The 24,003-nt window shown below is 46.0% G+C and overlaps 1 protein-coding gene across 1 annotated transcript; it reads right to left on the minus strand.

Annotated features, from left to right (window-relative positions):
* Positions 1–14,241: 14,241 nt before the first annotated feature.
* Positions 14,242–22,944, minus strand: LOC109750470 (probable cytokinin riboside 5'-monophosphate phosphoribohydrolase LOG6). Its single transcript, XM_073506584.1, has 7 exons — positions 22,743–22,944; positions 16,699–16,796; positions 16,527–16,557; positions 15,667–15,766; positions 15,212–15,282; positions 14,727–14,870; positions 14,242–14,590 (listed from the first exon to the last, which is right to left on the minus strand). Exons 1-7 carry the CDS (start codon positions 22,899–22,901, stop codon positions 14,474–14,476), a joined length of 720 nt encoding a protein of 239 aa, XP_073362685.1. The 5' UTR covers positions 22,902–22,944; the 3' UTR covers positions 14,242–14,473.
* Positions 22,945–24,003: the final 1,059 nt, after the last annotated feature.

A 24,003-nucleotide genomic window follows, 5' to 3' on the forward strand; every position in this document is an offset into this window, starting at 1 on the left:
GTGCAACAAATTTCAAACAATGAGAATCTTGATTTTTAAATTCTAGTACATCCGAAAGTTATTTGAAGTTCATGAAACTTATCGTGTTGTCATATGGACACCAATACAAAGTTCATGAAACCACATACAAAAGTGGTATTGATGTGTGCTGTAGCGCCCCCCCCCCCCTCATATATAAAGGAGGGAGGGAGGGGAGGCCGGCCCTAGGCGCGCTCCAAGTAGGAGTCCTACTTGGGGTCCTAGTAGGATTCGGCCCCCCCTTCCTTTTACCGGAGAGGGAAAGGGGGGAGGAGAGAGGGAGGAGAAGGAAATAGGGGAGCCGCCCCCTCTCCTTGTCCAATTCAGACTCCTTCCTTGGTGGGGGGCGCGCCACCCCTTTTGGGCCGGTGTGCCTCCCTACTATTGCCCATATGGCCCATATCTTTTCCCGGGGGGTTCCGGTAAACCCTCCGGTACTCCGATATGTACCCGATACATTCCGGAACACTTCCAGTGTCCGAATACTTCCTTCCAATATATCGATCTTTACCTCTCGGACATTTCGAGACTCCTCGTCATGTCCGTGATCTCATCCGTCCGGGACTCCGAACAACATTCGGTCACCAAAACACATAACTTCATATAATACAAATCGTCATCGAACCATAAGCGTGTGGATCCTACGGGTTCGAGAACTATGTAGACATGACCGAGACACCTCTCCGGTCAATAACTAATAGTGGAACCTGGATGCTCATATTGGTTCCCAAATATTCTAAGAAGATCTTTATCGGTCGAACCGCTATGACAGCATACGTTATTCCCTTTGTCATCGGTGTGTTACTTGCCCGAGATTCGATCGTGGGTATCTTCATACCTAGTTCAATCTCGTTACTGGCAAGTGTCTTTACTCGTTCCATAATGCATCATCCCGTAACTAACTCATTAGTCACATTGCTTGCAAGGCTCCATATGATGTGCATCCCGAGAGGGCCCAGAGATACCTCTCCGATACTCGGAGTGACAAATCCTAATCTCGATCTATGCCAACCCAACAAACACCTTCGGAGATACCTGTATTGCATCTTTATAATCACCCATTTACGTTGCGACGTTTGATAGCACACAAGGCATTCCTCCGGTGTCCAGGAGTTGCATAATCTCATAGTCAGAGGAATATGTATTTTGACATGAAAAAAAGCAGTAGCAATAAAACTGAACGATCATTATGCTATGCTAACGGATGGGTCTTGTCCATCACATCGTTCTCCTAATGATGTTATCCCGTTCATCAAATGACAACACATGTCTATGGTTAGGAAACTTTACCATTTTTTATTAACGAGCTAGTCAAGTAGGGGCATACTAGGGACACGGTGTTTTGTCTATGTATCCACACATGTATCAAGTTTCCGGTTAATACAATACTAGAATGAATAATAGACATTTATCATGATATAAGGAAATATTAAATAACAACTTTATTATTGCCTATAGGGCATATTTCATTCAGTCTCCCACTTGCACTAGAGTCAAGAATCTAGTTCACATCGCCATGTGATTCAACATCAATAGTTCACATCTGTATGTGATTAACACCCATAGTTCACATCGCCATGTGACCAACACCCAAAGGATTTACTAGAGTCAATAATCTAGTTCACATTGCTATGTGATTAACACCCAAAGAGAACTAAGGTGTGATCATGTTTTGCTTGTGAGAGAAGTTTAGTCAACGGGTCTGTCATATTCAGGGCCATATTTATTTTGCAAATTTGCTATGTCTACAATGCTCTGCATGGAGCTACTCTAGCTAATTGCTCCCACTTTCAATATGTATCCAAATTGAGGCTCAGAGTCATCCGGATCGGTGTAAAAGCTTGCATCGACGTAACTCTTTACGACGAACTCTTTATTACCTTCATAAACGAGAAATATTTCCTTAGTCCTCTTAGGTAACTAAGGATAACTTTGTCCGCTCTCCAGTAATCCACTCCTGGATCACTATCGTACCCCCTTGACAAACTCATGATAAGGTACACAATAGGTCTGGTACACAGCATAGCGTACTTTATGGAACCTATGGTTGAGGCATAGGGAATGACTTTCATTGTCTTTCTATTTTCTGCTGTGGTCGGGTTTTGAGTCTTACTCAACTTTACACACTGCAACACAGGCAAGAACTCCTTCTTTAACTGTTCCATTTTGAACTACAAAATCTTGTCAAGGTATGTACTCATTGAAAAATCTTATCAAGGCTCTTGATCTATCTCTATAGATCTTGATGCCCAATATGTAAGCTGTTTTACAGAGGTCCTTCATCGAAAAATTCTTATTCAAGTATCCTTTTATGCTATCCAGAAATTTTATATCATTTTTAATCAACAATATGTCATGCCTAAGGCTGGACGTACGGAGCGGGCTTTTTGCCCGCTCATGGACCGCTCTGGACCGGACCGATCGGTCGTGGCTGGCTTGAAAAACTGGCCGGTCTGAGTTTGGAATATCAGCCTGAAAATCGACTTGTCCGGTCCAGCCTTAGATCGGTTATCTCGAATGGACCGAAAGAACACAGTTGTTTCTTACGCATAGGAGTAAACACATGCAATGGTTTATGTGGCTCGAGGTAGAATAAGAGACAGTTATCTCCGCGATTTACTGCATGTTATCGGAGCGACAGTTATTTCCACGATTTACTTTGTAGGAATAGGAATCGGTCGCCTAAAACGTTGCAGTTTTCCTTTTATTCTATTTTTTGTGGGTGTGTTTTCTTTTTATTCGACGGAGCAGAAACAGAAAGAACAAAAAAGATGGGCGCGATCAGATACGTTCCTGCCATCTTGCACCTCCCCATGATCCTATTAACCCGTTCCATCGAATGGAAGATAGATTGGTGGGAGATCATAATTTGTATGACGGAATGTACATTTGTACGTGGGCATACATGTTACGGGCACTAGTAGAAAATATGCCTTTAGTCCCGGTTTGCAAAGGCCATTAATCCCGGCTGTGCAACCGGGACTAAATATGCGCGACTAAAGGCTCCCCCTTTAGTCGCGCCTCTTACGAACCGCGACTAAAGGCCCGTCCACGTGGGCGCCAGGAGTCCGTCGGGGCGGAGGACCTTTAGTCCCGGTTCTCGTGGCTAACCGGGACTAAAGGCCTCCTCCGCAAGTTTAGGGTTTTAGCCCCCCTAAACCTGGTTTCTTTTTAATTTGTAGTGTTTTATTTCTTTTATATTTTATTTTGTGTTTTATTTTAATTTTGATGAAGTTTCAGTACACATATTCTACGCTACTATATACATGCATATGAAATTTCAAACAAGAAGAATTCAAGAGGAATATATAATATATATATTCAATCTCGGGTGATCATATACAACTTCGAACAAGTTTCCATACACAATTAGGATGGATGACCATATACAACTTCGAACAAGTTTCAATCTCGGGTATGCATATAAATTTCTTCGTCCTCGGTATAGTGTTCTCCTTTTGGATTGATGACTTCCCTCATGAAAAATCCTGCTAATTCATCTTGAATTGGTCGGAAGCGAGCTTCTGGACTAAGCCTCCTCCGCAAGTTATCCGTCGCCTTCCGCACGCTATCCGATGCCTTCCGCTCAGAGGTGTGTCTCCGGATGTTCTCACGAACATAGTATCCACATAGATTGGTCCCCGGTGGCTGCTTATCCACATTAACTAACCTTCTAAAATCTAGCTCATGTTTGAATTCACCGACAATTTCTTCTGAGAACCGTCTCCAAACCCTACAGGGCAAAGAAAATTAAATGAACAAGGGAGTTATTAGTTACTTGATATTAGGAAATGAACGAAAGAGACCGATCGATATAGAGCTTAAATGATTGAAAATAATTACTTTTGCAGCATTTTTCTCATGTCGGCCCAACGCTTTGAATCCGAATCCATAGAGTCCATGATTAGAACTCTGGAGGTGTGAAGTTCAGTATTTAGCAGAATCCAGTGGAACCTGCGGACACGTTACATGCACAGTCATGCATAACTCATCGATTAGGCATACCATGCATGGAGTAAACAAAAGAGAATGGGCACAAGAGAGAAACACTCACCCAAAATGGTAAGGAAATAGAATATGACTTTTGAGTTGATGCTTTCTAAGAAACTTGTACAAGTCTTTCTCCACGTCTTCGGGGTGATTTTGTAACACATGTCCATTAACGATATGTGGGTCAATGAACCCAACATCATGGATGTTTCTTATTTTGCATTCCCAAATCTTCAATCTGCATAATAGCGTACGCAACAATATAGTTAGGACAGTATATATATATAGTGCAGGCAATGAAGAACGAGATGAGGTAGAAATAAATCACTTACAGAACGTAGCAACTCAGGATAGATTTGTCGAGCTCGCGCAGATTGAACAGCTGGAACAATTCACTCATATGAACTTGTACAGAGTACCGTTTGGTGTGATGCTCCTCTGTAATATCCGCATAAACATATTCTTTGTCGGCCCATGTTATGAAATGCTTGTACCAACGTAGCAGATTTCGCATTTGTGGTGGTAGACTCTTTTCCCGCGCAGGCTCGACGAGAGGCCCATTCCGCAGATATTGTAATGCTATCTCACATACTGGCGCATCCTCAAGGCCTAACAAGGCACGAAGAGTCAAACCCATCTCGGACGCTTGTTTCATGGCACTCACTACAGTCAATCCAAGTGCTGCCGCAGCTGCTATGATCTCGGGGTCCTCTTCCGGACCGGCTTTCACTATGAGCGGGGGGATCGATTGTTTATTCTGCATCCCGAGCTGGTTAACTTGTTTCCCGCTTTTTTACTTTCTTCTTTCTCCTCCTTCAATATTTTTGCTTGCCTACGAAGTTCATGTCCATAGTCGTCAGGCATATTCAGCTCGGCTTGGGACGGTGTCGTCAAAAAATCCTTAGCCCACTTCTTTTGCTTCTCAGTGAATACTTGCTTGGGCTCAGGCTCTTTTATCGCCTTCGTATCCGCCTTCCATTTCTCATAATGAGCAGACGCGGTCAATTTGGTTTCAGCTTCACTAAGTTCCCAAGGCCTTGGGAGGAGAGGCTTCAGTGACGGCTCCGGTACCCTTGTGATCTTAGGTACATAAGGGTCCGGGTTAATAGTCCAGGAGCGGGTTTCCTTGTTGTCCGCCTGCTTCTGCTTCTTCGCCGGAGGTGGATTGGGGGGCGTCATACCCGCCGGAGGAGGATTGGGGGGCGTCGTACCCGCCGGAGGAGGATTGGGGGGCGGTGGCTGCTTACCCGCCGGAGGTTGTGGATCGGGGGATGGCGTCGAATGGCATGAAGGAGGTGTAGGTGAACCACCACGACCACCACCACCGCCACCACCACCACCACCACCATCGGAGGGGGTGGACTTGTTAGCCTTGGCGCCTCGCCTGGAAACACTATGTACTTCTTTTTCCATAGAATGATCTGGCGCTTGACATCTCCAAGTCTTCTCTCCCCTTCGGGTGTAGCTTTGTCAATCTCCAGGTCCTCAAACTCTTGGACTATGTCTTCCACCATGACACGAGCATAGCCATATGCAATGGGGTTGTTGTGGTGGAGTGCTCCAGGTGTACAGGGTAAAGCACTGCCGGTAGCTACCTTCATGGAAACGTTCCCCATGGGATAATGCAGATCACATTCTTTCATCTCCTTTACATCATCCACGGGGTAGTGAGGCTCCGGTGCACGAATCTCGATCGTCGGTGCATTAGCACCAGGCGGGGCATCCGTGGAAGCCACGCTGCTTCTCCGCTGCTGGCTTCCGCGATCCGCTTCATGATCTTCATGCGGCCCTGCAGCCGATTTTTCTTTTACTAGTTCATGCACGGTCTGCTTCAACTCATGGAGTTCCGATGCAAACTTCGCCAAAAGATCTGCATCCCGGTCCGTCTTTCTCTTACGGCTTCTGTAACAGTACGGGTCATTGTCCTGGGAAAACCCTACTTTCCACGGAATTCTGCCTTTGCCTCGTACACGTCCTCCGTGTTCATCATTCCCGAGGGCTGTTGTCAGTGCGTCTTTCTCTCTGTTGAACTTGATCAAGCCCTCTTGAGCTTGGGTCATTGCGTCAATAAGGGCTTGGGTGGGAGCAAACTTTTTCTTCCGGTGAACACACACCCCTGTCTCCGGGTCTAGCGATCCCCCATGCCCGTACCACCAGCTTTTGGCCCTTGGGTCCCATCCCTCTGTACCTAGAGGGATTCCTCGCACCCTCAGGTCCTCCTCCATCTTCTGCCACTTAGGCTCCGAAAGGCGGTATCCTCCTGGCCCAATAATATGATGGAACTTTTTCTTACTCGCATTATCCTTATTTTTTTCGATATTTCCTTGAAATGCTCCGATTTCTTTTGCCTCACAAATTCTGGCCAATCATCTTTCAGTTTCTCATGTTGTCCATTGAAATCCGGAGTCTTGCCCTTGTTGACATAGTCACGGGTTAAATTTTTCTTGAAGTTCCGGAATGCTTCGGCCATCTTCTGAAGAGCGAATAACTAGCCTCCTCCTCTCACGTCCACCTGGAACCTCGTTACCGAATTCATCGACTTTGTTGTATTCCGGAGGTAGAACGAAATGTTCCATAAGCTTTCTCCAGCAATCCTTTTTCGTTCTCTTGTCGACAAAACTGAAACCAAGACATGCCTTCTTTGGCTCCTTCCATTCCTGGACGGTGCAACGACTCCGCATTGGTTGATAAACTTTGAGGTGTGCTGTAGGGGCTTGCCGGTTTCACTGACAAAATCAATGGCATATGTTTCTCCTGTTTTCATCGCCTTGGATTTGCCACGCTTTGTCGTACTCGATCCGGCCGAGGGCTAAAAAAGAAAGAGAGTCGCGCGCGTTAATACATATGTATTCGCATTTCAGTAAGTTTGTATCACGAGAGGCTCAATGTATATATATACCTCGCCGGAGGTGGTTGCTACATGCAATTCGAGATCGTCGTTTGTTGACGGTTGACCTCCGTCGACAATGTCCGTTCCTTCACCTTCTTTATCATCGACAATGTCTGTTCCACCGTCAAGGTTCAGAAAAGAAGAGACTACATCCTCTTCTTGCTCATATTCTGAGCCCGGCACATAAAGAATCTCGTTGTTTATGATGCCCATTAAATAACGTTCAGCCTCCGGATCCCTAAGCGGCTCGGCTCTATCGTCCGCCATATATCACTCCTGCATGTAGTAAAAATTAATGAAGTATAAAGGAATTAAAAAATAATATTAAGGGGACATAGAGGAGGAGCAGCGACGGTTGAATGATTAAGAGCTATTAATTTTTGCTTTCATTTCAGCCATTTTTGGAAAACAACAAAAACAGAAATACTTTAGATGTCAAACTGCATGTATAAGGTTGAAAACATGTGCCAAATGTTTCACTGAACATTTTGAGGTATTAAACATAATTTTTGGATAATTATTTAATTAGTTATGCCATTTTCTTTTTCCTTTTCTTTTCTGACCAGAACAGAAAATTGATGTTTTTCCTTTTCTTTTAATTAGTTATGCCATTTTCTTTTTTGTTTTCTTTTAATTAGGGGCGGTGGCGGCGACAACTCGCAGGGCAGTTGCGGCGGCGGTGGCAGCGCAGGGAAGGGGCGGCAGCACGCGGCGGCGCAGGGGGAAGGGGAGCGGAGCTCACTGGGGGGCGGCGGCGGCAGCGCGCAGGGGCAGGGGCAGCGGTGGCGGCGGCGCGCAGGGCAGGGCAGGGGCGGCGGCGGCAGTGCAGGGCAAGGGCGGCGGCGTAGGGCAGGGGAAGTGGCGGGAGAGCTCACTGGGGGCGGCGGAGCTCACTGGGGGAGCGTGCAGGCTCGGGGAAGGGCGGCGCAGCAGTAGCCTGGCGGCGTCGGCGTCGATCTGCGTCGGGGCATGGCGTCGGCGTCGAGAGGAGAATGGGAGGTGGGGGGAAATTTACTAAGTGCTGTATATATAGACAGAGCATTGGTCCCGGTTCGTGGCACCAACCGGGACCAATGCCCCCCTTTAGTCCCGGTTGGGGACACCAACCGCGACTAAAGGTACCTTTAGTCGCGGTTGGTGTCCCCAACCGCGACTAAAGGTTCTTTCGCGCCGTTTTCGTTCCCGCGCGGAAAGAGCCTTTAGTCGCGGTTGGTGTCCCCAACCGGGACTAAAGGTACTTTTCATTTTAAAATCTTAAAAATACAAATAATATATCAAAAAATTCAGAAAAATAAAACTAATTCATTTTAAAATCTTAAAAATACAAATAATCTATCAAAAAATTCAGAAAAATAAAACTAATTCATTTTAAAATCTTAAAAATAGAAATAATATATATAAATATTCAAAAATATAAAACTAATTCATTTTAAAATCTTAAAAATACAAATAATATATCAAAAAATTTAAGAAAAATAAAACTAATTCATTTTAAAATCTTAAAAATAGAAATAATATATCAAAAAATTCAAAAAAATAAAACTAATTCATTTGAAAATCTTAAAAATACAAATAATATATCAAAAAATTCAAAAAAATAAAACTAATTTATTTGAAAATCTTAAAAATACAGATAATATATCAAAAAATTCAAAAAAAATAAAACTAATTCATTTTAAAATCTTAAAAATACAAATAATATATCAAAAAATCCAGAAAAATAAAACTAATTCATTTTAAAAATTCAGACCGATTGTTTTGTTCTACATCCTCGATCCCTTGAAGGTTTGACAAAAGGTTTGATACATCATTCAGTTCATCGACCAAATACAAATCATCCGGATTCGCCATCATACGTCCTGCCGTGCATTTGGTATGCATATATGCACTCAGTAGCCACGGCAGGGCTGTATGATGGTGATACCGATTGTTTTGTTCTACATCCTCGATCCCTTGAAGGTTTGACAAAAGGTTTGATACATCATTCAGTTCATCGACCAAATACAAATCATCCGGATTCGCCATCGTACGTTTTAATTCAATTGATTCATTCAACAAAGTTTGGTACAATAAATTATTACACATCAATTCTTCCCTTGTGTCCCTGCTTGTTTACGATTGTGCCGTATCCATGGAGCATCCTCATCATTTAACTTAATGCTTGGGTCAGTGTTCACTTTGAAGGGCGGAATTTCACCAAACATATTATAATCTTCTGACATGTCTGTCTTGTCCTCCACTCCCACGATGTTTCTTTTCCCTGAAAGAACAATGTGGCGCTTTGGATCATCGCATGATGTACTGATCGTTTTCTTATCTTTCCGTTTCCTCGGTTTGCTACTCATGTCCTTCAAATAAAAAACCTGAGCGACATCTTTGGCAAGGACGAATGGTTCGTCAAGGTAACCAAGATTGTTGAAATCCACCATTGTCATTCCGTATTGCTCGTCCACCTTTACCCCACCTCCTGTTAGCTTGAACCATTTGCACCGGAACAAAGGGACCTTAAAGGAGGGTCCATAGTCAAGTTCCCATATCTCCTCTATGTAACCATAATATGTGACCTTTTGCCCATTCTCGGTTGCTGCATCAAAGCGGACACCACTGTTTTGGTTGGTGCTCTTTTTATCTTGGGCGATGGTGTAAAATGTATTCCCATTTATCTCGTACCCTTGGAAAGTCGTTATAGTCGAAGATGGTGTCTGCCAACATGTACAGCTGATCTCCAACATCATTGTCATTCATTAAATGTTTTCGCAACCAACTGCCGAAAGTCTCCATGTGGGCCTTTCTAATCCAGGATTCAGGCTTCCCCGGGTTGTCCGAGCGTAAAATATTCTTGTGTTGCTCGAAGTACGGAGCCACCAAGCTGGAATTTTGCAGAACTGTGTGGTGTGCTTCAGTCATAGAATGACCGTCCATACATATCGTTGATTTCCTTCCGATCGTGCCTTTTCCACTTAGTCTCCCCTCGTGCCGCGATTGAGGAATACCAATCGGCTTAAGGTCAGGAACATAGTCAATACAGAACTCAATTACCTCCTCATTTCCATAGCCCTTGACGATGCTTCCTTCTGGCCTAGCACGGTTACGAACATATTTCTTTAATACTCCCATGAACCTCTCAAAGGGGAACATATTGTGTAGAAATACAGGACCGAGAATGGAAATCTCTTCGACTAGGTGGAGTAGGAGGTGCGTCATAATATCGAAGAAGGATGGTGGGAACACCAACTCGAAACTGACAAGGCATTGGACAACATCGTTCTGTAACCGTGGTAGATCTTCTGGATTGATTACCTTCTGAGAGATTGCATTGAGGAATGCACATAGCTTCACAATGGCTACTCGAACATTTTCCGGTAGGAGCCCCCTCAAAGCAATCGGAAGCAATTGCGTCATAATCACGTGGCAGTCGTGAGACTTCAGGTTTAGGAACTTTTTGTCCGCCATGTTTATTATTCCCTTTATATTCGACGAGAAGCCAGACGGGACCTTCATACTGCTCAGGCATTCAAAAAAAATGACCTTCTCTTCTTTGGTAAGAGCGTAGCTGGCACGACCTTGAAACCATTCCGGATGCCGGTCATCTGGGTCTTTCAAAAGTTGCTGGTCCTGCCGTGCTTCCTTTGTATCATTTGTCTTCCCATACACGCCCAAGAAGCTTAGCAGGTTCACGCAAATATTCTTCGTAACATGCATCACGTCGATTGCAGAGCGGACATCTAGGACTTTCCAATATTCTAGCTCCCAAAATATAGATTTCTTCTTCCACATGGGTGCGTGCCCGTCAACTCCCCGCGGAACTGATTGTCCGCCAGGACCCTTTCCAAAGATGACTTTCAAATCCTTGACCATATCAAATATCTCAGCACCAGTACGTTCCGCAGGCTTCGGCCGGTGATCTGCCTTGCCGTTGAAATGCTTGCCTTTCTTTCTTACATTATGATTTCGGGGAAGAAATCGACGATGACCCAGGTACACGTTCTTCTTACAATTACCCAAACATACACTTTCAGTCTCATGTAAGCAGTGTGTGCATGTATTGTATCCCTTATTTGTCTGTCCCGAAAGGTTACTGAGAGCAGGCCAATCGTTGATGGTTACAAAAAGCAACGCTCGTAGGTCAAATTCCTCTTCTTTGTGCTCATCCCAGACACGTACACCAGGTCTGCCCCACAACTGTAAAAGTTCATCAACTAATGGCCTTAGGTACACATCGATGTCGTTCCCGGGTTGCTTTGGACCTTGGATGAGCACTGGCATCATAATGAACTTCCGCTTCATGCACAACCAAGGAGGAAGGTTGTAGATGCATAGATTCACGGGCCAGGTGCTATGGCTGGAGCTCTGCTCGCCAAAAGGATTCATGCCATCAGTACTTAGACCAAATCTTATGTTCCTTGCGTCAGCTGCAAAATCTTTGAACACTCTGTCGATCTTTCTCCATTGCGTTCCATCAGCGGGGTGTCTCAACTCCCCGTCGGACTTACGGTCCTCTTTGTGCCATCGCAACGACTTGGCATGCTTTTTAGTCCTGAACAGACGTTTCAACCGTGGTATTATAGGAGCATACCACATCACCTTGGCGGGAACCCTCTTCCTGGGTTTCTCGCCCTCAACATCGTCACCAGGGTCATCGCCTCTGATCTTATAACGCAATGCAGTGCATACAGGGCATTCATTCAAATTCTCGTATTCACCGCGGTAGAGGATGCAGTCGTTAATGCATGCATGTATCTTCAGAACCTCTAAACCTAGAGGGTAGACAACCTTCTTTGCTTCGTACGTACTGGCGGGCAACTCGTTATTCTTCGGAAACATATTCTTCAACATTTTCAGCAAATTTTCAAATGATGAGTCAGCTACACCTTCCCGTGCCTTCCATTTTAGCAAATCCAGTGTGCAGCCCAGCTTTTTCAGACTATTATCGCATCCTGGGTACAACGACTTTTTGTGATCCTCTAACATGCGATCCAAATTCTCCCTCTCCTTGTCAGTTTCGCAGCGTCTCCGTGCATCAGCAATGGTCCGACCAATATCATCAGCGGGCTCATCATGTGCCTCTTCTACACCTTCACCTAACCCTTCCCCACCTTCAGCATCATCCTCCATGAAAGTATCACCGAAATGATCATGATAGTTGCCATCGATATCATCCCCTTCTTCATCTTCTTCCATTCTAACCCCTCTTTCTCCATGCTTGGTCCAACAATTATAGCTTCGCATGAAACCGTGCCGAAGCAGGTGCATGTGAACGTCTCTTCAGGAGGAGTAACCCTTCTGATTCTTACAGACAGCACATGGACAGATAATAAAACCTCGCTGCTTGTTCGCATTTGCCACTACGAGGAAATCTTTCAAACCCGTAGTGAACTCGCCGGAGAGTCGGGGACCGTACATCCATTGCTGATTCATCTGCATTATTATTATATAAAGTATATAATTAACCATCATGCATTTGTTAAACTAACTAGCTAGAAATAATACAAATTAAACAATGAACTACACACATGCATATTTTATCAATGACACATGAAAGGTTCAAGTTGCTAACCGCGATCGCGGAGGAAAAATAAATGAGAAAGCTCAAGTGTGGCTCGGACACTTCATATCATGTTTGTTTCATGCTCTCGGGCATTTCATCGAACACCTTGTGTGCATAGGAGGAACCAAAAGCAAACCCACCACCCCCCTTCTGAATTGTGGCTAAGTGAAGTGAGTTGAGTCCTATATATAGGGATGGGCCTTTAGTCCCGGTTGGCCTGGCCAACCGCGACTAAAGGCCTTCGGGCCAGCCTGAGGACCTTTAGTCCCGGTTGGCCAGGCCAACCGGGACTAAAGCCCCTCCCGTCCGCCAGCTGTCGACCGAGCGCGCTGGGCCCAGATAGTTGGTCGCGGGTCTCCTCCCGAACCGCGACTAAAGACCCCTTTGGTCGCGGTTCGATTATTTTAGGGACTAATGGGGGCGTATGGAAGCCTCTTTTTCTACTAGTGGGGTCCTACTTATTTGCAACATGCAAACTGTAAAAATGATAGTTGCCAACCAACCTTTGGTTGGATGGTTAGAAGGACAGTGATATCCCCAGCCTATCAAGTTTCTAGTCTTGGTGCTCGCATTATTTCGGGATTTATTTAAGGATTTCCGGCGATGCAATGCGCTTTCAGTGAGAGGAGACGTTCCCGTCGACGATGAGGCGCCTACGGTGACTTCGTAAATTTCAAGATAACATGCTGGCTCAGTCTCTCGGAGGTGCTCATAGGGGTAGGGTTTGCGTGTGTACTGTAAAAAGGATAGTTATGGCACACGTAACGATCCTAAAATATGGACTCCTATCGACTAAACAGAGTTAACTTGATACTTACAAAAAACAGGGAGATTTTTATAAAACACAAAAAACAAGGAAAATTAACGAGACAGAAAACAGGAAACAGCCCTAAACAAAGGAAACAAAGAGGCAACAAGATTAATTGCGTAACACTAGTGACGCCAGGAACATAACCACCCTTGGACTTCATCCTCTCGGGGGCCTCCCGAATGAAGAACCCCAACTTCCCCTAGTCAGGCAGACCGGGGGTGACCACCGTTGGCTCCTGCGACGCCGCCACCTCCACGGCAACACCTCCATTCATCGCCGTCGCGTGTCCATGGCCACCCTGACCACTTAAATGTGCTCATGATCGGCACGCGGCTGTTTCCCCTCTCCTTCTCTCCTCCCCTGAGCGGTCCTCTCGGTCTGGCCCGAGCTTTACCACCGCCGGTCCGGTCCATGAAAAGTGGACCGCGGCACTTCTCGGTCCGGGCCGGGCTGGTCTGCCGGTGGCCGGTCCAGACGGCGGCTCGGTCAGGGACCGGACCGGCCCGGACAGTGTCCACCCTGAGCCGTGCCCTCATCCCTGGCTCTCTTTGGGGGCGGTTTGTACTTTTGGTAGATCGTGATGGTGTGATCCTTCTTCGGCAAGTTGCTCATGACCGATCATGGCTGGCACTACTCCACTGATCACCGCAGACGGATAGGGTGGTGGAACACAGGCTCTAATACCAAATGTTGGCATAATTTCACGCTTGTGGATTTTAGGCTCCAGCTGCAGGAACGTAAATTTATGCTCCATTGTGAATTTTATGCTCCAGCTTCAAGTAAGTTTGTGTTCCTTCCTGGATTCTTATGCTTTCTGACCAGAGGAGGAAGAACAAGAAGTGGGGGAGAACACGAGGAGGAAGAACACAGTGGACAAAGCAGATTTTGTGATGCGTAAGTTTGCGTCTTTTCTGTTTCCCTCCTTTATTTAACAGAGCAACAAATTGCCTGAGAATCCTGCACACCATCCATTTCTTCCGTGCCATCCCACGGACAAGAAGGTGGCCAGTCCGTCAGACGTTTACCGGGAAAAATAGACGTTGTGAAAACTAAATCTAGCCAATGAATCGGACTCAGCCGCAACGTGAACTAGAGCACGTTTTTGGCATTATTTGATACATGCAGTAAAACAAATAACGTGGCATGCTTGGGTGTGAACTGTGAAGCCTGATGTGATAGAAGCAGCAACCATGAGTTTGACTTGAACGCACGTGCATCATGCTGCATCGGGTCCCTGGGATGATCCTTCTTTCAGCCCATCCATGTCGCAGTTCTTACGGCTGCTAAGTTGTTCCACCTCACCCTTCATTTCCCCGTGACGTGGAGAGTACTCCTGTGAATAGGATTGAGATAATCCAAGGATCAGCCTTTAGCTCGCCTCCCATACAATGGAACGGTTGCTGTTTTTTATTGTAGTAATCTTGATTGATGGAAGAAACAATGTCAGATAGGAATATATAAATATATACCTGCAGCTTGTCGAGCAGTTCACTGGCTGTCGTACCCAGCACGATGATGTGGCGTGCGGTGGGCGCGATGAACCCTTCCTCCATGGCCTTGTCGATGAAAGATAGCAGAGCGTTGTAATAGCCGTCCACATTCAGCAGCCCAACCTAACTCGGTAACCGTCGTCAGATTTTTTTATACTAGCCACAATGAAGAGTAACATACACATATTCCTAGACTATTTTATTACCTTCATAGTGGTTAGTAACATAAGTATGGTGTCATGCAAAGCTTCATTTATTAGGTTATAGACTCATTTTGCATTAGGAAATGTGATGTTACAGTAACTACTGACTAAGTTACTGAAACTACCTCTCTCCTTATTAACTCATTGCCACATAAGCAAATTTGCTGAGTTGGACTCGATGTTACTGCTGAAATTACTCCCACTGTGACTAGTCTTACGTCTATGTTGGTGCATCCGTAGGCGCATTAAATGTGCACTTACTGGCTTGTCGTGAATGCGAAGCTGGGCCCATGTGATTACTTCTAGGAGCTCTTCAAGCGTTCCATACCCTCCTGCAACACAGGATATATAACTCATGCATGCTTTGTTCACAAGATCAAACTTTTCGTTCAAGTTATATCTATTTGTATTTATATATGAACATTTCTTGTTTTTTTGAGAGAAGTCGTTGTCGCCTTATTTCGTGAAAAGCGGTGGCTTATTTCAGATGTCAACTTGCCCCGAACAGACCAAATTACTTATCCTTTGTTCAAAGATCAATATCATGGCATCAAAACGTTTCGTCTTTTTTATTTATTTCAAAAATACTACTAGTGTAAAGGAATTTATGTTGCCCTCATTAATGGACTGCGGCACTAGCACCGGATGGCTATATGACCTAGAGAGAGCTGCAGTCCCGTTCATGAGCTCTGCAGGTGCTAGCGGGACGCACTGACCAGGGAGCGCTATAAATGCATCAGATTGCCTGCCCATCTCAGCTTTCCTTTGGTGCATGTCTGCCACTTCCTTCACCTCCCCCGCTGTCTCACCAATTATCTGCAACGGAAAACAACATGTTATGCATGCAACGTGTTGGTTAGAAAACCTAAAACCAGACACCACGTCCATCTTTCTACTTCATATAAGCAAAATCATCAACAAATAAGTTTCTCGTAGCCAATGAAGTAACAACTTTGCGTACATGATATATGCTGCTACCAAAGTCCCTGTGCAATGTGGCCGAATATGCAGATACTGGATATTATTCGTAAGAATTTGATAAAATAAAATTTTACATTTAAGCCTTCATCAATATATTAAAGTAGTCTACACTATTGGGTCATCATTAATGCATATTAATGTAAGTTCTTACATTAACATTTTGTCGTTAGCATTGTTTAATGTTTTTTAAACAATGCTAACGAAGAAATGTTAATGTAACCACAAGAACAAAACTGTAAATCGAACGCTAGCTATGCTTGGGTCTTATTTTATTATTGAATTTATTTGGGCCAAATGAACATTATTATATAAAAATAAAATATTGATCAATTGTTTGCCTGGATTTAAGTACATATTGTCCAAGCATTATGAATTTGCCATGAAATAAACATAAAATAGCATGCAGTAATTCGTAGGTTTACCTGTTTGCTAAATATTGTGGCGGTCAGTATGTAACAATTTGATAAATAATGTTGTTTCGAAGGCTTCGAAACAGATATGGGTGCAATTAAAATTGACGGATAATGATGTGCTGAGGAATCATTGGAAACGAAACAATGGCACAACTTTCAGAAGGCGGAGCGTGCATGGTTACCTCTCTGGGCATGAGGGTTGTGGGAATCATCCTGCACAGGGAGAGCACTATGAGAAATCATTGAGCACTGGCAACCAAGGAAAGGACACATCCGGCCGGACTCTGTTTCATTCTTCCCATCGTTTCCTGGAACAAACCTGATTCATCATTACTGTTTAATTACATTACATACCCAGTTACTTGCCTCCCTCTGCTGTGCACTGCTTGAGAGACCAGGCCCATGAGCCCCAGGCTGCCTCCTCCGTACACCAAATCAATGTTCCTTGCAACCTATATAGTTATTTAGTGAAACCATATGGCAAAACTCCCCGGCACCCACCTAACCGGAATCAATGCTACTATTACAAGTGCTTGGGCAAAACTCGACACGTAAGTATAGCTAGTCGTGTAGCTTCTGTTTGTACTATGTACAGGCGAAATATAAAGTCAGTGTACTCACGTCCATGAGACAACCACAAAGGTTTGAAAAGATCAGACAACAGAAGTAGTGAACTCGCAAAAGAAACGGAAAGGTGTGGCTACGCTTAGGTGTAACCCACCCGAGTTTTCATAAAACCAACAAAACCCGATATTAAACTTTCTCAGTGGTTGGGCATGCGGCTGCGCATCCTAACTACCCGAATTCAGTTTCTAGAATTGACAGGTGATGTATAGGGGTTTTCCTTCATTTATTGAGGATCAAGTTTGGTGTGTGGTGAAACCACTCATCAAAAAATATTTTGATACTCTTTTTTTTTCTGAGGACCATGTTTATCTTGGCCTCATACAAAAATGGCCGTATGCATTCCTAGTTGGTGCAGAGGCCGGGGAAGTGAAATTCTCCCCCATAGAAAAAGCCGTCCCTCCCGTCCCTCCCCCGTCCTCCCATCCCTCCCCCGTGCGGCGGCGCCGCCCCGCACCGGGGACCCCCGCCCTCCAAGTTCTGTCTGGATCCCGGGGCGGCGGCCCTGGATGGTGGTGGCCGGTGAAGCTCGGGCTTCCCGCGGCGGCATGGCGTGGTGCAGTCCCTGTCCAAGGAGGATCTATGACGGCGATCTGCTATGGATTGGTTCGGATTAGAGAAGGTGACGAGCGCGCGGGATCCTTCTCGGCGGCTCTCGCGACTTGGCGAGGCGGGATGGGAGCCCTCCTCCTAGGCTCCAGTGGTGGCACAATCAGGCAGTGGCCGGTGCGCCAGGGATCCCATGGTGGCACTGTTACTGCGGTTGGTCGCCGGATCTAGGCGGCTGGATCTGGGGCTTTGAAGGCGGTCGAGACGGTGCACAGGTTTTGGGTGGATTTTTTGGGACGGATCCGGGTGAAAACCTGATCTTCGGTCGATGGCCGGAGCCGGTGATAACGATGCCCTTATCATCGTTTCCTTTATGAAGGCATCATCGAGGTGAAGGTCCCAACTCCACTCAATACCTGCGGGGTAAACCCTAGATCAGCTGGTTGGATGTTGGCGGCAATCATGTGTCGTAACCCCCTTGGGGGGGGGCATTCTTGGAGGTGCACTCGGCTTCGCGGGACCAGCAGACGGCTTCTTTGGTGGAGCGGCGCTTCATCCATACATTGATGGCGACGGATCTGGACGGCGTGGCGCAGTGTAGATTCAGAGTTCGATGTGGGAGGATGGACTCGCGCAGGAGGACGATTCTGTCTGGCGTCGTGGTGGCGTCGATGGCAGAGCGACCTGGCACGGTAGATGCAACAGTACAACTCTGAAGATGGACTCGTGACAGGTGGCTGCGGCGGCCTCATACCCGGCAGGCGTCCTGGTTGAGGAGTGCGCCGGACTGGTAGGAGCCCCATACTAGGCAGGCGTCCTGGTTGGGACCTCAGGTCTTAGATTTTTAGGTTTGGCTGCGATGTCTGTTTGGTATTAGGCCCAGACTATCAGCGCCCCTTCATCAATTGGATAGGTTTAGTGACAGTTGTTGCTTAGACGGTGGCTTCAGTCTTACTGTTGTATGACTTTATAAGGTCTTGTGAGAATAATTAATAAAGTGACGCATGCATCGTCCAGATGCAGAGGCCGGGGGTCATTCTCCTTTTTAAAAAAAATACACGTAGAAAGCATGGAGACGAGGCAAAGCTTGACACGGTAAAAAAAACCAATCTATACCGACTGGAAATGCAAAAGCACAACACTTATGTAGCATGTCGGTTGGACCAGCGATGCATTGTCCTTTTGTCGTTGTGAAGAATGGATGCCCAGGCAGACACCGGCATTGAAGACCTACACATATGCCTAGGTTAGCATAGGCGCTGCAGCGAGATAGGGACGGAGGAGCGAAATCATGACCAGATCGAAGAAGTGCCCACCGTTAGGGCCACCATGGTCGCCTTTAGGGGAGGACGTCGACGCTGTGCTCCAGGCTCCAGCACGATGGGCTGCGCTACAGCGGCAGGAGGGATCACTGAGCAAGGCGAAAACAGCGGTGGAGCGACCAAGCCATTAATTATGATTCCGTTTTGATTTCCCTAACCATGAGTGCATCATTAACGGGTTGGTGGGCAGCGCTGTCCTAGATTAATGGGTGCATGGCTTGGAGAGAGGGAGGTTCTTGACCGGAAATAGTCGTGTAGCTTCTGTTTGTACTATGTACAGGCGAAATATAAAGTCAGTGTACTCACGTCCATGAGACAACCACAGAGGTTAGAAAAGACCAGACAACAGAAGAAGTGAACTCGCAAAAGAAACGGAAAGGTGTGGCTACGCTTAGGTGTAAGCCACCCGAGTTTTCATAAAACCAACAAAACACAATATTAAACTTGATCCAAAATTTTGGTTTTTTACACGAATCTTCAAAAAACCGACAAAACACTTATCAAGCGTGATCTAAAAATTTGGAGTTTTCGAGACATCAAAAATGATAAAATGTTTTAGAGCATGTACAACCGGATCGCTCATACCCGCCCCAAACGACCGGGAGGGCTGCCCAATCACTGTTAGACGCAAAATCCATACCCAACCACAGTCAAGGGTTTTGGGTACCAAATACCAAAAAATTACGGATAGGGGCCGAAAAACGAGGTCACCATCGTTACCAGGAAATACAGACCAAATACCTTTCGAAATTTTCAAATTTAATTTGAATTCAAATATTTAGACCAAGTCAGGTTGCTAAGGCACTAGTATTTGACAACTACCTGGTCATAGGACAATGGTTTTTACTCATAGCCTTCCATTCTCGTTACCTTCGTGGTTTTTAGTCGTAACCTACCTGCTTATAGTTCGAACCCCGACGTCCAACTTTTCTTTAATTCCGTTTATATCAAATAAATTAGGCAAATTACAAATGGCGCAGAAGGGCTTCCAACACAAGACGTCGTCTGGAAGGGCAAGAACCGCGAACCGCTAGGCGATCCATATTTATGCGTTCATAATCAGTTTCGCCACTAGTTGACTACGTTGGTCATTTAAATCAAATAAAATCGAATTTTTTGGTCGAAACGCCCATTTACTAAACGGGGGTCGAAAATATCGGTAACTGCTCGGTAGCTCGAAATTTTGAGAGTTAACCAAAACCCTTACCCAGCTGGCAAATCTGGCCCAAATGCCCGGGCTAACCAGCAGTCCCCATATCCGGACACGCCCGGGCACCGCAACCACGTCAGACCAGCCCGCTCTGGTCCACCCCGCCCCTACCACCATCACCACAAAAACCCAACCCACTCGGACGAGCCCTAGTTACTCTCAGTCGCTTCGGCCTCTCCGCTCCCCCCCCCCCCCCCCCCCCGCGTCATCTCCACTTCTCTCCCAATCTCCCCAGCTCCTCTACCATGGCCAAGTCCGGCCGACTCCTGTAGTGAGACCGATCCCATGCACTGGGACGGCCTCATGAAGGAGGAGGACGCCAACTCCAGCAGCGACGTGTCGGACGACGAGGAGATCACGCTCTGCATCACATTCCAGCACTCGCGGCTGGACAATGGTGGGAGCCTAAGCTCCATCTTGTCCGCCGCCAACTCCCCCGGGTCCTGGCGACGCAATGGGCCACGGTCGCCCTTCTCGCGGCCGTCGTCCCCCTCAGGGCCGCTCCAGAACTGGAACAGGGTAGCTGTGTCCCCTTCCCCTCCAGCGCCAGCACCACCCGGGCAACACTAGGTGTTCCGGCGCACTACTCCCATCCGCATGCGCATGCAATTGTCGGAGGCGAAGGCGGTCCGGCGGCTGCGGCGGAGCCCAGCTCTTTCCGCGGTGTGCATGCTCCATCCCCGTCGACCCGGAGGAGGCGCTCCCTGACCACGGCTGAGTCCGACGCTAGGTGCTTCTGATGCAGAAACTTGTAGGCGCTCCGCCTCGGGCTTGAGGCTTGCATGCACCTCGTGAGCGAGAACGAGAGCGCCAAGGTGAAGGTGACACAGCACGCGCAAGAGCCGGCCGACGCCATCTGTCGCCTGTCCAGCTACATCCCCTAGGCGTCGGAGAGGGGCACCACCAGCACAGAGGACGACGATGACGAGAGTCATCCGACCACGGACGCGTACACGGAGATGGACCGCCACGTTACTGACCACAAGGGAATAGGTCCGGCCAAGAAGTTGTGAACTCCGGCTGCCCGCCATTGCTTTATGTTCATGATTTAGTTGTTTTATCTCCGTTTTATGTTGAATTTGAACTTTGTCGGCTCTTTTGGGTAAACTAATTGCATGTCTGATGTCCGAATTGCTTAGTTTTTATGCTACCTCCATGATCTACGTACTATGTATGGGTTTGTATGGAATACGACATTGGAATATGGGGTTTGTGGTGGTGGAGGGAGAAAATTGGCTTATGTAAGAACCAACCTGTGGTTGGATGGTTAGAGGGACTGTGGTATCCCCAGCCCACCAGGGTTCAAGTCCTGGTGCTCGTATTTATTTCAGGATTTTCGGCGATGCACATTCAGTGGGAGGAGACGTTCCCGTTGACGACAAGGTGCCTACAGTGACTTCCTAAATTTCAAGATGATATGCCGGCTTAGTCTTTCGGAGGTGCTCATAGCGGTAGGGTGTTTGTGTGTGCATTCATAGGGGGTGAGTGTATGCGCGTGTATATGAGCGCTTCAAAAAAAAATCCGCGTATGCCCGCCACTGCCAACGGAGACGCCCTGACCCACCCGTGGACGTATATGGCAATAAATTAGCTGGTTGTGGTTGTAGATGCACTTAGAGACTTGCAAAATTTCATCCACAACCAAAATTCGAGGAGCTCTAAAAAAATCTGTAGCTTTTTTTTTTGCGTAGAACTCCTTGAATGTTATTTCTGTATGAAATTTTGCAACTACCTAAAACATTCGGTCTTGATTAATGTACCAAAATTTCTGAATTTTAGTATCACATTGTTATATATAATCTTGTTATTTTGTATCTGCATTTTGATTTCAGTTATGAATGTAGTCTAGATGGTCTAGGGCATTGTAGGCAGATGAAACTTCGTTCGAGTCGTACAAGAGGCGAGATGCCAAGTGTAAGGTGTGAAGCCATGCAACAATGTCATGTGATACAACATGTACGAAGAGGTGGAGGACAACCTGCGTGAACCAGTCCTGGAGCTGGTAATTAAGTAGCCAAATGGATCAGGATTAGTAGTTGATGCATGCATGTTTTGTTGACCGGGTCATGAGGCCGTTGAGAGAAAGTTGCCCAAGGGCCGAGCATTGGCGTCCATGCAGTTAGCGGGTGCATGGGTTAGTGGCGTTAGTTGCCGAATATGGTGGCAGGGCTGCGTGTGTGCGTGCCCTATTTAACTTGTAAGGCCTTGTACAATGAAGGGAGGTGTTTAGAAAAATAAACCGGGTTTTTCTGAAGCACCGGTGCCTATTTCTATAGGAGGGATGCTTAGTTAAGCATCTACTCTGTATAAATAAGCACCGGTGCTTAAAAAAATTCTAATTTATTTTTCTAAGCACCTCCCATTTGTGACAAGATAATAGAGGGAAGAAAAGGACGTCCGGCTGTGTGAAGCAGCACATCGCCAAGTATCTTGTGTGAGTGTTGTGTGAGACAACCAGAGAGCTAGCTACCTGCGTGAGTTGAGAGAGTCAGTTCCAACACACATTTGATATTGTTTCTTCGGTGTTTTGTAACTCGGGTAGACTACAATCGACAGTAGAAGATCCACTCTCAGAAAGAAACTAGTACTCTAAATATTAGTGTATATCCCAGCCCAAATAGAATGCGACTTCACGGCGAGAAAAGAAAATTACAAAGGCTAACGGGACGACGAAGAAGTTCATCAGTACGTACCAGCTCCTTGCCAAGCTCAACGGCAGCATCCTGGTAGCTCTTCTTGTTGCCCTTGCTGCTCCCACAGAAGACGCATATCCTTCTGAACCGAGACTGAGCCTTCCCTTGCCCGCCTGCCTCTTCTTTCTTCTTGATCTCCATCTCCTCTTCCCTAGCCATGCTAATATCTGTCCGGTTGCGACGGTCGACAAGAGAGCGCACACTGAAGCCTACCCAAGAATTGCACCTCCTCTTGGCGAGCGAGGTCCCATCTAACCCCGTTAAATAGTTGTCCGCCCACGGCGTGCGGTAACTTCCCATTGAGTTGCTAGCTGGTGTGATTTTTTACCTGAGCTAGCTGGATTTATTTTTTTCATCAAAGGTATGCTGCACTATTTCAGCGCCAGTGTTCAAAAAGATCTTATATTATGGAATGGAGGGAGTACACTTCATCTTTAGCCAGTGTACAGTGTATGGAAATTGAAGGTATGTATTGATAGATATTCACAGTTCACATAGAGATATGAAAAATCCATTCTACAACTATCACAAATAATTTCCTATTAATACATCATATATGCAGTATCCATTTATAATTGTTTTAAATTTGTAGGCCAATACCTATTATGCCATTTCCAAACGTAAATGTAATATATTTGTGTGATGTGTATCATTTAAGTGTAGCACATAGTATTATTCAAGGTAAGATGAATATGCCATGCTAAGATCTAAATTATGGAGCATTGGAGTTAGATGCACGACTATAAAAAGTTTGTATGTTGACAAATAATGGCGAGAGTCTAGCAAGATGATTCTTATGTGAACTTTCGATGGAATAACAAAATAAATTATCTAAATGGATCGAATAACAAAGAATTAATCCGTGTATATAGGACAAGTAAAAAAATGAAATGCCAAATGGATGGCATCGCCGCTGGCGATTTCCGGGACGCTCCAATGTTAAGGTGACGGTTGGTTAACTCCGGTGATGTTTCGGCCGATGCACGTGCCGGTTGCCGATCTTCGAGCCTCGGACCTGAAGGAGAGAAGCGAGGTGGGTAGTAGAGTACCCGCCGGGTTGGAGGAATCGTCTGTGGGAGGTGCAAAGCTGCGACAGACTCCAGTACGGCGGTATATGTGTCAATCACTTGAAGAAAACAAATAAATGAACTGAGACTACATCAGTTGTACAAACGGGAAAAGGAGTGATGGGATTCAAGATCTTACGCTCCACAAGATGCACTTGTAGTAGCGATTGCCCGGCCATTTGCCACCACTGAAT

Source organism: Aegilops tauschii, chromosome 1 (genome assembly GCF_002575655.3).
Source record: "Aegilops tauschii subsp. strangulata cultivar AL8/78 chromosome 1, Aet v6.0, whole genome shotgun sequence".
NCBI lineage: Eukaryota > Viridiplantae > Streptophyta > Magnoliopsida > Poales > Poaceae > Aegilops > Aegilops tauschii.